Source organism: Pseudonaja textilis, chromosome 3, assembly GCF_049901715.1.
Source record: "Pseudonaja textilis isolate UNSWEBS1 chromosome 3, rPseTex1.2, whole genome shotgun sequence".
NCBI lineage: Eukaryota > Metazoa > Chordata > Lepidosauria > Squamata > Elapidae > Pseudonaja > Pseudonaja textilis.
The window spans coordinates 172,368,072-172,386,161 of NC_141992.1; the positions used below are offsets into that span (position 1 = coordinate 172,368,072).

Genomic DNA, 18,090 nt, shown 5'->3' on the forward strand with positions numbered 1-18,090 from the left:
AATTTTTTAAAAAAAAAACAATTCACACACCCATTTTTCAAGGGTGTAAGGGAAGCTCATTATTTGTTAATAGGACCCATGGGGTCTACCAATAATGAGATCAATAGTGTTGGGAGAAAAAGAGCAGCACAGACGTGGGAGACTGATAAAATGGCTTGGCATAGCACCAGCTGAAGACAAGGAGGCAAAGTTGAAGAACTGTCACTGCACATTCGGTATGGCAATTAAAAATAAATAAATAAACCCAGAAATCAACTGGAAAATCTATGGTAACCTTTTATTGTATTATCCCCAATGGGGCTATTTACTAGAAATAGCCACATTGTAAGTTCGGTTTTCTGTCTAGTATTGTGATGAGCTGATTCAAACCCAGGGTTAACAACTGCCTTCCATTTATCTGCCAATCCACTTGATCATGCCAAACCCATTCAGGCTTCGTCTTCATTATGCTACTATGAAGTAACATAATAAATTGGGCCAGCCTGGACTATCTAATGTGTCCTGGAACCAAATTAGAAGCAACAGTGATGGGAGAAGAGAACTATGATATTGAGGGCTCTGTAGATCTGGTTTAGGAGTTATAGAATGTTACCTTTAAGTAAAAGCAGAATCTGTGCACTAATACTATTTCAATCAATATTATTTTCCATTCTGAAAACTGATCTGATAGTTCTCAGAGAGAAACTGATTATATAAACTTAATACTAATCTTATGTTTCTCAGTAACTTTTAATGTTATCTGATTGCATTCTTACTTCTGGAATTTGCTGCTTTCTAGTCTGGTTTCAAAATAAGGTTTCTGAGAAGCTTATGGGAAGCCTGGGACCAGCTTGCCTGATACAATTCTGGGGAAAAGAAGAAGTGGACAGGTGAGAAACCAATAAATGCTAAACCAATCAGTAAAAAGGATACTCTCTATATAGTAATGAATATAAATGTGTGAAAACATTGAGGACATAGCTCTGAACAATTGTATAAAACACAAAATGAATATATTATTAAGGCTGTTACTATATTGCAGATATTTTGGCCCCTTGTTTGTTGGAAAATGGCTGTCCAAACAGTCAGAATTCCTGTATGTCATCCTGATCTCCCACTTGATAAAAATTAGGTGTAGGAGTATAGGACTATAGCTGACAGAAAGCAATCCTCTTTGGAGACAAAGCTGTTTTGGATCTTCACACTTCCTGAAAGTTCCGTTGTGATTGTTGTGTTTTAGTTACTCTATCTTTTCTCTTTAAAAAATGCTTATATGTTTTCTTTTCTTTCTTTTTTTTTAACCTCACACAAAACTATTTCAAAGAGAAAAAGAAAGAAAAAGAGAAAGAGAAAGAGAAAGAAAGAAAGAAAGAAAGAAAGAAAGAAAGAAAGAAAGAAAGAAAGAAAGAAAGAAAGAAAGAAAGAAAGAAAGAAAGAAAGACCCAGCTGGGATGCCAGAGATTCTTCTTTTTTCATGTTGTTCTTTTTTATGAATATCCTGATTGTTTTGCATTGGGTATATTGAGTGTGCAGAGGAAAGGTTGGAACTGAATGACAAAGACAGACGAAGGACTGGAGAAACGGCAGGTACTGTGTACGACTGAAGCTTCCTACTGGAGAAAATTCTCACTCTTGTGCAGGACAAGCAGCCCCCTGGATTTTAAAGATCATCCCTGGCCAAGACAGACACAGGCCTGCTCCTTGTTAGGAAACTCCGTAACCAGCTCTTTTGTTGGATTTCATGTTACCACTACTCCTGGGAGAAAAGAAGACAAAAAATATCCCTACATCACACCCACTCTTGCATAGAGCGTTTGCAGTAAAGTATGTGGCGGGGTGTTCCTTTCCTCTTGAATTGGAACACAGTGTAAACCAAGACAAGGAGGCACAGGGCCAGTATGCAAGGGATGACAATGGCTATAGCTTTCACAGTGCTGGCTGTGTTGTCCAGTTTGATGACAATGTCTACATCATCTTGAGGGCTGTGTCGGTCTTTGTCCCGGTCTGCTGGTCCATCACAGCCCATAAAATCCTTGAGGATAGATCTGGGATACCCCGGTTCCACTCGGAGCATTTGATTGTTGAATTTCCAGTATTCTTTGCCTTTGTAGAAATATGTGAAGCCTATTTAGAAACAAATATTGAATTATTTAAATGGATTGACATTTGGACATCTCTCAGTTAAATAACTTATTGCAAGTAAGGATGCAACTGCAATTTGGAAATGAATACAAGAACTCCCTACTTAATCAAAAGAGCATCCTGATTCCATACACTATCTTTAGTATAGAATGCTACACAATTTTATAAAACTTTTTTTCATAAAGCATTTCTCCTGCTTCCATAAAATTAAATTGTTTGCACACCGATCAACAATTCTGATTGAATCATGCCCTGAAGTCGAGCTTGTTTAATGTGATGGAAAAATTAAGATAAATACAGTTTTAAGTTGACACTTGAAAATAACTTGAGTCTGAGTTGCTCAAGGAGCAAAGGAATATTGGTCAGTTGTTGCAAATTATAGCAGTTAGTTAGTTAAATTGCTCCCACCCTCCTGAATCTCTTCCCTGTTTTATCATCAGCTTTAAAATGAACTCTGAAACATAAAACAGGTGTATACACTTCATAGCTTCAGTAGGGAACTAGAATTTGATCATTCAAAAGCAAACCAGGACAATTACAGGGTGCCTAATTGCAGAAATCAGTTTCCCTGCCAAAAAACTTTAAAGCTTTTACTGTCTCAGCTGAAAAATGGTACCAATCCAATAAAAACTTTCACAATGGGTATACAACCTCCTGTTATTTATCAACTGCATACAAACAATTGGGAGTTTTATCCAGTGTTATAACTTTGCCTCTCACAATGTGTGAGAGATAGTAAAATAAAATAAGTAGAATTAATTTGGTAAATGGCAACAATTGATTGCAATAATATAACAAACATTGGGCTTTCTCTTTGAATGATAAAAAGGACAAATCATTATTTTTTTTAATCACTTCTTTCCCCTATTCAAATTAAGCACCACTTCTTTTGGTTTCTGATTCAGATTTTTATGACAGGAATGTGAAAACAACTTGGCTTGGCCATTTATTAATTTTCACTATCTTTCTAAAAATTGAATGTATCTGAAGCTGCTTTGGAATAATTTTATTTTGGCGCCAGTAAACACAATCTTTCCCCCATTGTTAAACGTGCTTACTAGCTTGGCTTGAATGATGAGGCTTTAAAGATGAGAGGTAGGAGAAACAAAATATGTCCCTTGACATATTCTGCAAGTTTCAAGTTTTTGCAGTCTTCCGAATTGTTTAAGAATAAATTCCACTGAAATTGAAGAGACTTCCTTCAAAGAATATTTCCAATATTTCATTTTGAATGCAAAAATACTTTGGGTGATTGGGGTAATGGAATATCCATTTTAATGTGAAAGCTCACAACTGTTTTGTTTTTCTGGGATACCACTGTGGAAAGACTATGAACTGCTAGTAGGAGTTTCCATGGATAGTTTCCATTATCCTTCCATGAATCTTTTATTATGACTACAATGCAAGTTCATTTATCGACTATTTATTTATTTATTTATTTATTATTGCCACCTACTTGCCCATGGCGACTCGAGGTGGCTTACACAATGAAAAACCGTATTTAAAAAATAAAAAATAATAAAAACTAACAAAAAGAATTAAATAAATTAATAAAGTACAACAGACCAAAATTTGAGGGAAAAATAATTAGCTTAATATGCATTATTTTGACATAATACATCTTGTTTGGATTATTTGCTTGGATTGTTCTACATTGAATAATCATTACCTCATACTTTTGAAAAATTAATACTATATGCTGTGGTATTAGATACATACTTGACAGCATATAAGTTTGTTATATCTAAGAAGGTGATCTCCTAGCAGCAAAGCAATAACATCATGATAATTTTTAGGTTACTATAAGCAAACTCCCTCATAGTCTGTCACTTTTGTTCTACAAAAGCTAAGATCCTACTGGTGAGGAGAAAATGCTTATTTTGGAGGAACATAATTTTCTTAAGCTGTCAGGCAACATTCCTTTTCATTGATTCCCCAAACACCTCATCCTCCGTGACCTCCTAGTTGCTTCTTTTTACTCTCCCTTGTTCAACTCCCAACACAGCGTAGGTGTCTATGAGTCAGTTTCAGCTGTTTGCTAGAGAAAGCAATACATACTCTCTCTTCATTCCTGTTATTACATTCAAAATCTGGTTTTGGCAGTTTACTATTCTTTCTCAAATCTGAAGCTGGATCCTGGTTAGCCATTCCTTCAACAGGATAGAATGGGATCTGGAGAACCATCTGTATTGTATCTCCCAATGCTGAGAGAAAACTACCTTCAATTCCACTGAACTTACGGCTTAAGCTTTTATCCCCAGTGAGCTCAATGCAGCTGTTATTTTCCCTTTCCTGTACTTTCAGTGTAGCCAAAATCATCGGGGTGGAAAAGTTAAAGCTTCCCTGGTGATTGCAAAGTGCAGCAAAGTTTGGATTTGTAATGAAGTAATGTGCTGTTTGATTATTAGGACACTAAATAGAGAATTTGTACTGAATACTCCCAGAGATTAGGAAAACAGATGAGAATGATGACACTGCACATGATCATTTAGCAAAGGATGTGGTATAATACATGGGAGACATGGAGAACCGGAAATAGAAGTGTGCATGCAACATTTGGATAGCAACTCTGCTTTCTTACATAGTGTAACCTCATACTATAGTCCTACATTCTGCTGAAACCTAGGACAAATTTAGATTTCTTGAAATTGTTTTTTGTTTTTAGATATTGTACACAAAAAATGTCCACATAAATATTGTTTAAAGGGAATAAATTGACTCTTTTTTATATATATTAGCAGGAAGTTTTTTTAATAGTTTTTATTCAAGAAAAAAATATTTTAAAAAGAGAATTATGTTCTCACATTTTACAGTGTTTCCATAACAGTGTACCCTATTAGTGTTAATTAAGATCATTTACTACAAAGATAACTTAATGCAAAAAGCTTTTAAGGTAGAATAAGATCTATGAGTTAAATAGCTTAAATCTGAACATGGCATGTTTTCCTGTTTCCTTCCAGCCCCTTCCACCCACCCCCTCACCCCAATGACGAGAGCCAAAAGGATTAAAGTAAGTTGCTAAATTAAAAGCAGTTCCTCTGAACCAGGGGTGAGATTCAAATTTTTTAACAACTGGTTCTGTGGGTGTGGCTTAGCTGGTGGGCATGGCTTGGTGGTCATGTGACTGGGTAGACATGGCTTGGTGGTCATGTTATTGGCTCGATGTGGCCAATTCAATATCACTCAATCGAGGCACACATCTCCTTGCTTGGCCTCTCATGACTGTGAGAATGCTGCAACAGTCATAAATGTGAAAAATGGTCATAAGTCACTTTTTTCAGTGCCATTGTAACTTTAAATGGTCACTCCACACAAACAAAGTACCAGCAAAGGAGGGGAATAAAACTCCAGAGACGTTCCTGAGACATGAAGTCTAGTCCTGCCAAGAATGTAATATGGGTTAATGGAGAGTCAGTTTCTGTAAGCAACACCAGAATGTTTCCTTCCTGCCTTCCGTACAGGATTAGGGCAGTAATTTCTTCTAACAACTGGTTCTCTGAACTGCTTAGAACTGCTTAACAACCAGTTCTAGTGAATAGGTGCGAACTGGTAGAATCCCACCCCTGCACTGAACCCTTTCCCCTAAAGCAATGTGATACAGTTTCAAGTGAAATCTCTGAAGAGGTGGAGGAAATGACTATAGGCAAAGTTTAATCACAGTTCTGTGAAACTAGGTATGGTGTTTCTCCTATATAACCTTGCCTGTTTTGTTTCCTTAAGCTTAATGCAATAGCCAGTACAATCCTGACTTTAGGGTGCAATCCCCAGCATAGTTTTTGCAGGCTTCAGCAGATAACTTGTTTCTTTCTTATTCTCTAAGAATCTGTATAATTTCTTAAATTTATCTTTAAAAAACAACCCAAAGAAAAAAAAGAAACATGCTTTCTTTTTAGTTTTATTGCCAGATATTACTTTGCCAATGTTTTAGAGACTGTGAAGTTTAGTGTGACTGAAAGACTGGAAAATCAATAACTATTTCTGTTATGTACCATGTAGATATGAGTCTAACAGACATGTAGCTATACCTGCAACATGGATGATTCATTTTTAAAGATAGATAGATAGATAGATAGATAGATAGATAGATAGATAGATAGATAGATAGAGTGATTTGTTTTCCAAATCACTTTCCTTTTTGAAAAAAGAAAGCAAAAAAAAAACCTTATAGTTAAAAGGCTTCATTCTGAAAAGATCTTCTCTTGATGGAGAAGGCAGACTTAGAACAAGTGAGTAATTATTTCTGGGGGAAAAGCTTTTGTTAGAGCAATTGGTGATTTGAGCTAAAGGAAGAAACAATTCTTAAGAAGGGAAGAAATATCACATCTCATTTATAGAGAAACAAAAATATTACTGGAGACCTGTCATGGATAAAGAGAAAAAAAGTAAATAAATCTCTGAATCAATTGCATGTGCACTGCTAGCAGCCCAACAACTGGTTGTAATTGTATTTGAAAATTTAAAACTTTGAAATCAAATAGCCAACAGCTCAAAGCAACAATTAATACTCATGCAATGAAGGCCTTCATAATCAAGAATATGATGCACATATTTCTGTACTTCAATTCAATTCAGTATTTGATGTTCATAGAAATATGCAATATTGCAATATTGTATAACTCTGTATTAGGTAATTCTAACCAAGTCCAGGATAGATTGCTTTGAACAGACTTTTAGAATAGTATATTTCCATTTGGGTGGTTTGCGCAAAAAGTTATGAACTAAAACATTTTGCTATATGTGAAAGAGCAGCAAATCTTTTCTTCGGTGGAATTGGAAGGGATTTTTCCCCTTCACAGGGAGTAAATCCTAAGCTTTGACTCTAAGCAAATGGGAAGCAGATACCAGCTCCTGGATGCCTGACTCAGCTCTAGCTGTCAGAAAATGGCATTAAAAGAAACAAAACAGAGTCATGGTCCCAATCTGGCTCCCCTCCTCCCCCATCCACATCAGTTAGTAGCTTGACATTGAAGATGTGATTTAACCTGAACGTCAATACAATGCCATATATTAAAAAGGGTTTGGGCCTAAACCAATTATTAAATGTCTTAAATATATTTATTGCACTGTGATGGGGATTCACATTTAAGTAACAAGAACCCTTTAAATAAATGATGTGTGAGGAAGGAAGGAAGGAAGGAAGGAAGGAAGGAAGGAAGGAAGGAAGGAAGGAAGGAAGGAAGGAAGGAAGGAAGGAAGGAAGGAGCATTTGTGTTCATAAGAAGCTACATACCATTTTCTTTGTGAACAAAGGCTCCCTGAGGTGATTCTGGGATGCCTTTCCAGATTGTGATTGATTTGGGATAACCTGTGTCCATAGTTCTTATATCTTCACTATATCTCCAATACCTGAGAGAAAGAATTGAGATTAAAATAAATTTTATGAAAGCCTTTTTCAGTGTGTGAAATGAAGTACTCTGTGAAATAATATGAGGGCAACCTGGTTATTTCTATTTAAAGATATACTTCTAAATAGTAATGAAGACATTTAAACATTTGATGATTTAATACATTTTTCCATTAAGTACATAAAAGATTAAAGATTAATCTATCCTGAGAATCAAATCAACGAATGGTTTTATATAATCAAAACAGTTATGATACTTAGGGGTTAAATCCAGCTGTACAATGATGAATATTATATGCAATAATCTATAGTAATGCTTTATTCAAGATTTGAGTTAAAGTTCCCATAGCACTTCTAATTCTATGTTGTACTTTTCAGAGTCTTTTTAAAAATTCCATTGTGTAATATTTAAGCAGCCCAAGCAGCTAGATTCCTTACATATATTAATTTATAAAGAAATAACACACTATGAAAAGTATATACATATTGAAAAAGAAAAGGAAATTCAGATTGCAGTCTTATATATGAGAAGTCTCACTGAGTATTTACAAGGAAATTTATGGAATTTTCTTAATAAACATTTTTTTTCTAAATTATTTATATTTTTAAAAAGGTTTTATAGCTCCCCACCAGAGTTAATAAAAAGGATTACTCCTGGTCTCAAGTACACATCAGAAATGACATATTCTATATATTTATATCTCCACATTTATGTATGGCTATCTGCATCTGCTATACATACAGTAAGAATGCAATTTGTAACTGAAAGCATTTAGTCTTATCCTCAGTAAATTTGCAATGCACCTTATTTATGCAGTTCTTAGGAAAATAGATTGCCTTATTAACTGGGAGCAGAATCCTGCTTTTCTGATTGGCCTCAGAGTATCTACACCCAAGTAGCTCTGAAATCCTAATCGGAAGAAATATCAAATTCAGTTTCAGAGATTCTTTGTCAGTAGCCATGTACATTGGGAGAAGTTCTATATAAAAACTCTATTTGCTAAGAAACATTTAATAGAAAAAAAAATAACAACAACAAAAGTAATCCCTTCCCCTGGACTGCAACAACATTTTAGTAATGCAAAAGAGATTGCATTTCCACCAATATGCCCACATTTGTTTCTTCCTAACTCGGTGATGTAATTTCTTGATCTATATGCAAAAGGGTGTGGTCTGCATCCATAATGCTTTACGATGTTTATATTTGAAAATAATTTGAGGCCTATTTGATAAAAGTAAATCTTTTTCTAAATAGGGTTTATTTCTGAGTCGGAACTGCAGAAAGGAAAGAATCTTAGCACTACACTGTTGCCTAGAATAAAGGTCCATTATATTCATGTTTTAAGAAATGGTGGGTAAGAATTTATTTTTGCATCAATTAAAACAACTGAAAAAAATGTTGTTGGCATTTTTTCTATGCACAGAAAAATGAAAAAGTCCATAGAATATCAGGTAATTACTATGAAGAAAAATAAAATGACAAAGTTTGGAGATTTGTATAATATGACTCATTGCTTTATAGATTTTTCATTATTTTTCGCTTGCTTTATTCAAGGTAGATTCTTGTTATTTACAGATGCAATACCTCTGAATAAAAAAAAAAAATCATGTTGAAGAAATGCACAGTTTTGAGAAACTAAACGTTCCTTTCATTATATACAAGCAGTGACTGAGAACCAGCACCAGTAATTTGTAGGCTTAAAAAAGGCAGAAATAGAAGGTTGAAGTAGCTCCAAAGCAGATATGTGTGACTTTTGAGACCATGGATTGAACAAATTTAACATGGTTGGAATAGCAGAATGAACATAGGTGAAAGTTATTTGCAGAGATTGGGTTTCTTCTCCCTTGTTTTATAACTTTATTATGCCTATTTTTACAATACAGTTGTTATATGTTTCATTGACATGGCTAAAAGTAGTCATCTCAATGTTTAGCAGTCATAGCCACGGTCTTTAGAGAACCACAGAATAATGGGGTGACGAATGGAGGCAACTACCCTGATCACAAGATGTGAACCCAATCCAATAAGAGGCAGAGGAATGACACATTAAAATCACTATCTAATTCAATAATTCAAGAGGTGTGGAGACACAAATGTTTGCTTCCTGCTTAGTTGAATAAACTTAAGATTTGTGCCATGAAAATGCGCTTGCATTTGTTTGATTCTTTGTGATTTGCTTGTCTGTCTGTCTGTCTGTCCTCATTGTGTTGAAAAGCCGTGTAGCATTTCTAATATAATCTGCAAAAAGTGCTTCAGAGCACTGGGAATTTTCTGCAACATCTACATTTTTTCCCCAGGATCACTTGGAAGCAGCAGGAAAAAGATGCTGCTAGTTTAAGGTACCACAGATTGGTGCTACAATCTGTTCCCAACACATTCCTCAGAGATTGAAGTCAAAATGTTATCCAGCAATACTGTATGGTTGCTCAGGTCTATCTTTCTCCTGGGAGGTTATAACACCTTATCAAGTCTTTGTAAGAAGACAATTTTCCTCCTTTGGCTTTGTTATCACCTTTTGCCTCACCTTTTTTATGCCTACCACATCATCACAGTTAAAGAAGCAACAGTGGGCTGTTCTCAGTTCAGAAAGAACTTTGTAAGAAGCTTATATGTGCAATTAAAACCAGTGGGAGAATTCAGCCTATATTATATTAAGAAATAAAAAAGGGATATAAACAATATGTGCTGAAAAGCTTAGTGTGATATGGGCTTATTCCCACTAAGTGGTCAATATCCTGTAATAGCTCAATTATCTTAGCATGGCTCACATTTTTCAAATCTCCTCCTTTATACGCTGTATTGCATTTATGACCTGCTGGGTCTCATTATGCTTGTTCTAGATCTAAAAAAAATAACCTTCTCATCAACAGAAGTTTTTATTTTACTTTCCCTTGGTTTTTTTTTCTTTTTGAACATAGTTTTTCTCTCTTTCTCTTTGTCATCATTGTATTTTTAATAAGACCTTAACTTTATAAAGTTGTCAATGGAAAAAAAAAACCAAGTCTATAATACCCTGAATCTCAAACATGCAGCTAGGATGCCTATTTAAATAGTTTAAATAGTTCCCAAAGCCTGTGGACTGAAAAAAATAAATAAATATATTAATATTAAAATAATATTCACAACCATAACAAGCAAATAGAAATTGATGGCAATATGCCTAATGCATTTCAGTTTCCGAAATGTTGTCTGTTTCTGTCCACACAACTGTACTTTCTGGAGGAAAGGCTCTTTTCTAAAAATTGGATTATTATGCTTTTACTAAAATCATGCAAGTCCAACTCAAACAGGAAAACAAATTAGTAAGATTGTTGAAAGAAATGCAAGAAGGCAGAATAGACAACTATTTTTGAGTATGCATTAATACTAAGAATGAAAGTGAACAGCAAGCCATGTAAATACAGTAACATGATGTTTCCTTCCAGAATGAAAACACTAACCTGTCGCCTTTGAAGAAATAGGTTTTCCCAACATCCTCCCACCAAATTGCTGAATCAATACCATGAGGAGGAATCCCACTTCCTAATGATATCAAATCATGAGGATACCCTGGCTGGAGGGTGGTGTCTTTGAAGATCCAGAACTTGTTACCTGTGCAAGAAAAACAAAACACTATATTAGTCTTTCGACAGAAATTCTGACCAAGAAGCTAAAAGATGATTTTTACCAGAGCCCATTGTGTTGCATTCTTGTAATGACATAAATAGGATGAGGACTAGGTCCATGCCACAATACATAGATGGGGCATAGTGTCCAAATTATATGGCTATGTAGCTGCAACTATCTTAGTGGATGGTAGTTTCAGCTGGCTCTCCTATTTTGCAATATCCTGCAAGATACCGTGAAATGAACATCTTTGCCAAAACATATCCTTCTTTAGAATTCCACTTATCTCCAACAGCCCAAATCTCTGCTGATGTTGTAGCCAATCAGAAGCAAGTTTTCACTTGTCGGACATGTTCCAACTGCATGCCATAGGACAATGTTGCTGAACTTTTTTGGCACTGAGAGCTGCTCTTCCAGTTTCTGATGCTCACATTCACGCAAAGAGCAGCACTGGAACCCAGAAGAGCAATGGGCGATGGCTGGCGTGCCAAGAGAGAAGGCTCTGTGTTCCACTTCCAGCATGCATGCCATAGGTTTGCCATCATAGCCATAGGATATATTTCCTATACCTGTTGCTTTAGAAACTGACAAGTAGAAAAATGGGACCAAACACTCCTCCTCATGTTTTGCGTATTATATAGGCAGCCTTGCTACATGAATACATATTCACCCTTAGGCCCTGTTTTCTATCAACAGTTTGAAATGAATTTTTGTTTCTCCTTATAGACTAAGGATCAGACCTGTGCTAGAACCATTGTGACAGGAAAAAATGAAAATTATTTCTATTTTATAGATGTTCCACTTTAATGTTATAAAGGATAAAAAAGGAGAATGCAAGGAGGAAAGGAAAGGGAAAAGGAAAGGAAAGTCTGATCTCTTTTTCTGATTTACAGCATCTCTTTTTAACACACTTTTAATTAGGAAATATGGTAAAGCTTTATTCCTTTGCATGCTGAAGTGCTAGAGTAAATATATATATATATATATATATATATATATATATATATATATATATATATATATATATATATATATATATATATATATATATATATATATATATATTTGTTTTCTGAGGTTCTCATGGGTATTTATATGTAGATCTTTGGTTGTTCGGGTTTTCTCCCGCGTAAGATTTGAAGTATCTAGGCAACGTTTCTGTTCATGAGGGCGGGTTTCCAAATGGCTGGAAGGCGGGAGGTGTCATCTCGTTTGTTCATGCTGTGTGGGCGTTTTTCTATTGATTTTAAAAATACCAGAACTATCCCCAAAACCGAACACTTCAACAGCAGAATAATCAGAGAAGCCATAGAGATAGAAAAACGCCCACACAGCATGAACAAACGAGATGACACCTCCCGCCTTCCAGCCATTTGGAAACCCGCCCTCATGAACAGACGAGTACCTAACATGAAGAAGGACACCAGACCCACACCCATGAGAGCCACACAAGATGCCACCACCACACTTCCATATAGAAAACAGACTCCCACCCATTCAGAAAATGAGACACAACCATGGACCAGAAGCTGCACTGCAGCTGCATCACTACCCACTTCAAACCCCTCTGAGCCATACATGAAGCAAACCGACACCCACTATGAAGATGCAGCAGGGCCACGTACTAGAAGCCAAACAGCAAGATCACAGCTCACCAGCTCAAATCCCCCAGCAACTAAGACTAACCTGAGCACAACCAAGCCCCCACCTGAACAGAACACGCCTCCAACCAATCAGAACACGTCTAATCCCCCAACCAATCAGAACACAGCCAAACCCCCTACCAATGAGAACACACCCCCACCCAATCAGAACACAGCCAAGCCCCCACCCAATCAAGTCCCACCCCCACTGGCAGTTAAAAGGAGGAAGCAGCTGCAATCTCACATTACTCTGAGAAGCACAGAGCCGGAGACAGAAGCCTGAAGATGATGAATGAGACTTCATCGAAACGTTGCCTAGATACTTCGAATCTTACGCGGGAGAAAACCCGAACAACCAAAGATCCACATACAAATACCCGCGAGAACCTCAGAAAACAAATATATATATATATATATATATATATATATATATATATATATATATATATATATATACACAAACACATCCTTTTTATTCAAGAAATCAACATAATCACTCAAAAAAGTTTTGTTCCACCTGTTTTCTTGCAGACAATAAACCTTGTATTCAGAATTCCTTGCTTTATTTGCATGTCTTTGTAGAATATGATTAAAAGGAAGAAGAAAGGAAAGGCATAATAGCATCCATTACAGCAGAAGTAAACAGCATTTGGTAGTATATTAAATCACAATATAGTTTTCTTATGCTGCACAAAGGAAGGAAGGGAAAGGAGGGACAATTCACCTTGTGCAAAGAAGCAGGCTATATTCAGAAACCTTTTCTTTTGCATCTCAAGGACCTTAGAAACATACTCTTGTTCCAAAAATATTATTTCACATAATTGTACAGCATAATCACATTCAGGATGGGGGAGAAAATGTTTTAGAAAATATCCACTGCAAATCAAGGGTTTTCTTAATCTCATTGCTACACAATTTCCTAGAGGTATTTTTAAAGACAAATCTCGGTGAAGTTAACTATTAAAAGCCCAAGAAATTTTTTTCTTAAGGATTGACCCTGTAAATTCATTTCATATTTAGTAATTCGCTCAATTTACCAGTGAAATTGATACTTCAGCTTTTGGTTAGTAAGTTTCCTAAACTGTATACTGACAATGGTTATCCAGTTTTCTTTTTCATGGGATTCTAGGTTGGTTTAAGCTGAGGCCTCCGGGTCACAGTCCACTACTGGGCCTTGAGCTGTTCGGAACTGGGTTGCAAACGTGGCAGGCAAGCATGCGAGCAGTGGACAAGCACTTGTATGCATGCTCCATTTGCACAAGCAGTGGGCATGCATGCCTGCCGCTTGTGCAAACGGAGCTGCATGTATGCATGCATGCCTGCCCTCATGCAGAATCATCTCCTACCAGAGATGGTATTTAGCAGGTTCTGACCAGTTCTGGAGAACCAGTAGCAGAAATTTTGAGTACTTTGGAGAACCGGCAAATACCACCTCTGACTGGAGATTTTACAGTATCCTTCCCCTGCCACACCCACCAAGCCATGCCCACAGAACCGGTAGTAAAAAAAATTGAATCCCACCACTGTCCCTTCCCACTTCCCCACCCATCCCACTGGTCCTAAAAGCTGGAAAGGGGCTCTGGATTTATGGATCAAAATGAACACATTTTAACACCTACAATGAAGTTCTTTAAAATATTGATTTTTTTCAGCCTTTTTTTAAAAAAAACGTTGGAGAAGTTTGGAAGGCAAACTATTTCCACTTTCCCCTGGCGGAAATCATGCCCCTAAAATATAACTTTTGTTGCCAAATGTTGACAATATAAACTTAGAAATAAACCAAGCTTATCTGTGCATTGTGCAACTCTATTTTTAAATAAAATGAGATTAGTGGTGGGTCTCTCATTTTTAGTCAAAACATAAATAACAGACAGGATGTCCCAAGGATGTTGTTGTTGTTTTTCAAGATGTTTCACTTCTCATCCAAGAAGCTTCTTCAGTTCTGAACTTGAGCTGAAGAGTTTCTTGGATGAGAAGCAAAATGTCTTCAAGGAAAAACAAAGTCCACTTCCCTTTTTGAAAAGCACTTTGGGGACAACCATGGCCTGGATGATTAAGAATCTCCACAGACGTTTAACCAATAGGATCTTTTCCACCCAACAACTCACATGAGTTTACAATGACTATTCACTTTCATTCCCACAGAGGCTCTATCTACATTGTTTTCTTATCCTGTTTTACTCTGGCCTTTTCTAGATGGATACACTGACCTTGATTTCAACTCACTGTAGTCTAATGTTCTGAGCATGCATAGATTCTTTTTCTACATTATTTGAGAAATACAAAAAAATCCCACAGGACTTTGAGATCATACAGTGTAAAACAGAACATTTGATATGCAGTATGTTCTTTCTTTTCGTTTTAAGTTGAAAACATTGAAGAGTTGGGTGGCCTTGAAATTAAATTAAATAAACAGACAAATGCCTGGAAAATTGGCTTGGTAAATCTCAACATCCTTGAAAACTTTGATTTGGATATGAATCTTATTATCTGTGGGAAATCCATACTGCTATAGATAGAGCAGGTGTTCATGCTGCTATATTCATTCCCAGTGCTTAGGCTTGAACCAACCACTCATAAATCAGCCCTTTTCCCTCTGTATTAATCTCTAGGTTGCTGCTGAATATGACTGTTTTATTTCGGGATGCATACATTGTACAACTCATCCTAACATGTGTAAAATCATGGAAGTAGAACAGTCTTGTTAATCATCCATTATAGAAGCATAATAGAGAAACAACATTATATAATTCTGCTCATGTCTTTTCTTCTGCCATTTAACTCTAAAAAGATTAAACTCTAAAAGGTAACAGGATATATCTTACTTTGAAACTGGTGAGCAATGTCAGCAGTAATTACTTATTTGCAAGTTTTCTCTTGGGTTCACACTGAGATATATTATGCATGCACTAGATAAAGGGCTTATTTTGCCTCGGCTGTCAACATTATCTGTAGTGCAGACTACATATAAGAAACCAAAACAGAACTGAAGCTTTTCTTAAAAGAAAAGTTTATTTTTTGTTTCTTAGGCTCAAGAAGTCACTGACAGATTTCGGTTGAAGGATGAGGTCATGAATAGACAACCACATTTTGGATGACTTTGAATAAAGAAACTGAACAAAAGCTTTCACATTCAGAACTGAATGTTAAAAGGATTTTAAGACAAAAAACAGACCAAAACTGAACTGAAGTTAAAGAATGAAACTGGGCCTAGTTCAACCATTATGTTCCTTTGTGGAGGCTATAAACAACATTTCTGCTAGGTGGATTCTATATAAGGCATATTTTAAATTCTGTATGATTCTCTCTTTTGTAAAGCAAGATGAATACGCATAGCGTGCAATTGTTATGCATCTTAGCTTTCAACTTGCATTAGTATATGTTCTCACATAGAGGTACATGTATTTTCCAGAAAAAAAGTCTAAACTATTTCCTCTCTAGTATAAATCTGTTGAAAAGCACAAAATTGTGTCAGTTTAAAATAATTAGAATCTACGTATCTGACCTGAAAGGTAGATTTAAGTGATAGTGGGTAGTAGAATGCATAAATTGTCAGTTTAATTTTAAGTGAACACTACCAACAGATGAGTACAGGCATGTAACATTATTCCTGACCAAATTTACTATTCAAGTTGTATAATAAGAGGGGGAAAATACCTAGCTAGGTTATTATTTTTCTTATATCATAAACATTGGCATGGTTCATTTCATACTCTTATGTCATCTTCTCTTATTTTATAATTAGGCATTATTTGATTCTTATCCATATCCTGTCTGTATATTTTATCCTATGAAATATATCTGTCGGCAATGGGATCAACAGCGTTGAGAGTCATGGCAGCTGGGGTGTGAATTTTTCTACAATTTTTATTTTGCTGTATTTAGCTTGGTACAAGTTTTACCACAGCAGATGTCTTTGACAGTTCACTTTTTGTACTGTTTAAAATCTGTGTCACACTACAAAGAACTTCACAATCTGTATCTCCAATGTTTAAAAAGCAGTTGCATACTTTTGTAGCATTTCTTGTTTCTTTTCAGCAGAAAAAGAAGTCCTCAATCAAATAAAAGAATGTCACTGCCTTTTAAGAAATTATTCATATTATACCACCCATTTCCAGAATGTTTGGGCAATATGCCCATAAGGTAACGTAGAAGGTTACATGATGTAAAAGTTTTAAAAAAGATTTTACTAAGAGACATATACTTTCAATTTTTTGACTTTACTAAGAGACACATACTTTCAATTTTTTGTCCACTATTTTGATTTTGGTGACTATTGATTTTATGTAAGGTACATAAAATGTTTTACACACAGACAGACAGACAGACACACACAAACAAGCTTTTTAAATTTTGAAATTAAATAAACCTTTCATTTTCTAAAAATATGGCATAGTATAAATCTAATATGCACTCAAGAATTTTACCTGCTCTATCAAATTTTCTATTACTTAAAAAAATCTCTTTTAAAACTCCCTTTTTATGATTCTGTGATCTTGTAGCTATATATAGTATATAGCATCTGCTGTAACCTTTTCTATGATTGGAAACTGAAACCGGAAGGAGCTTGGGCGAAGCTCTGTATTAAGTTCTGAGCTCTGAAGTTGAAAACATGTCTGTTCTAGTCTGCAACTCTGAATCAAAACTAAAACTGTTCTCTCCTCTGCTTGTGTTTTTGCCTGTAACGGCCACCACGTTGGAAGAATCTGCTGTTGATATTATAAATTTACTTCATGTGTTATTATGTATATAAAGAAGTTAATGAATCAATTATCTGTGTGTGCTTTCTGGATTTGTTTTTCGGCAACAACTCTGATAGAATATATCTTTTTGTATAACATTTTCTAAAACATGAATATTTTTTCCAACTCTTCCAAATGCATACAATTTTGGATGCAACTTATCAATCAAATATTTTGAGGTAAATATTAGTGGACTCTTCATTCTGGAAAAGATCCCACTTTAATTAGTTGAACAATTTTCTTAGAAAAAAATGTGCTAAATTTCTACTTCATTCCTAATTTGAAATTAGATCTAAAAGATGAGTGCCACTGTATCAAGCTAAGGTTACAAAGTAAATTTATTCTGAGTTACAGCACAATCTCCATAATAATGCTGCATAATATATAACTTTAATTAAACCCATTATTGCACTGTATGCATATCAGTATACTAATATATACTACACACATCCTAAACTAATTTCACATTACTACCTGGTCATTTTGCCAGTACAAATAAAGAGAAATGACATTTGCTCAATATACATATATACCTTCTACTGACAAAATATCTTCATTTAATAAGTGTGTGTGTGTGTACAATTCCATATTTTATATATTCTTTAAGAAAGTCTGCAGAAAGGACTTATTAAA

At 35.4% G+C, this 18,090-nt stretch overlaps 1 protein-coding gene across 2 annotated transcripts in view; it reads right to left on the bottom strand.

The window, feature by feature from the left end:
- Positions 1–794: 794 nt before the first annotated feature.
- MMP16 (matrix metallopeptidase 16) overlaps positions 795–18,090 on the bottom strand; it is a 187,316-nt gene continuing 170,020 nt past the window's right edge. For both annotated transcript variants that reach the window (XM_087931486.1, XM_087931485.1), the window contains exons 8-10: positions 10,907–11,057; positions 7,352–7,467; positions 795–2,103 (exon numbers count right to left, since the gene is read on the bottom strand). In XM_087931486.1, the coding sequence (XP_087787612.1) occupies positions 1,769–2,103; positions 7,352–7,467; positions 10,907–11,057 (602 nt within the window). In that variant the 3' untranslated portion in view covers positions 795–1,768. The remainder of the gene's footprint in view (positions 2,104–7,351; positions 7,468–10,906; positions 11,058–18,090) is intronic.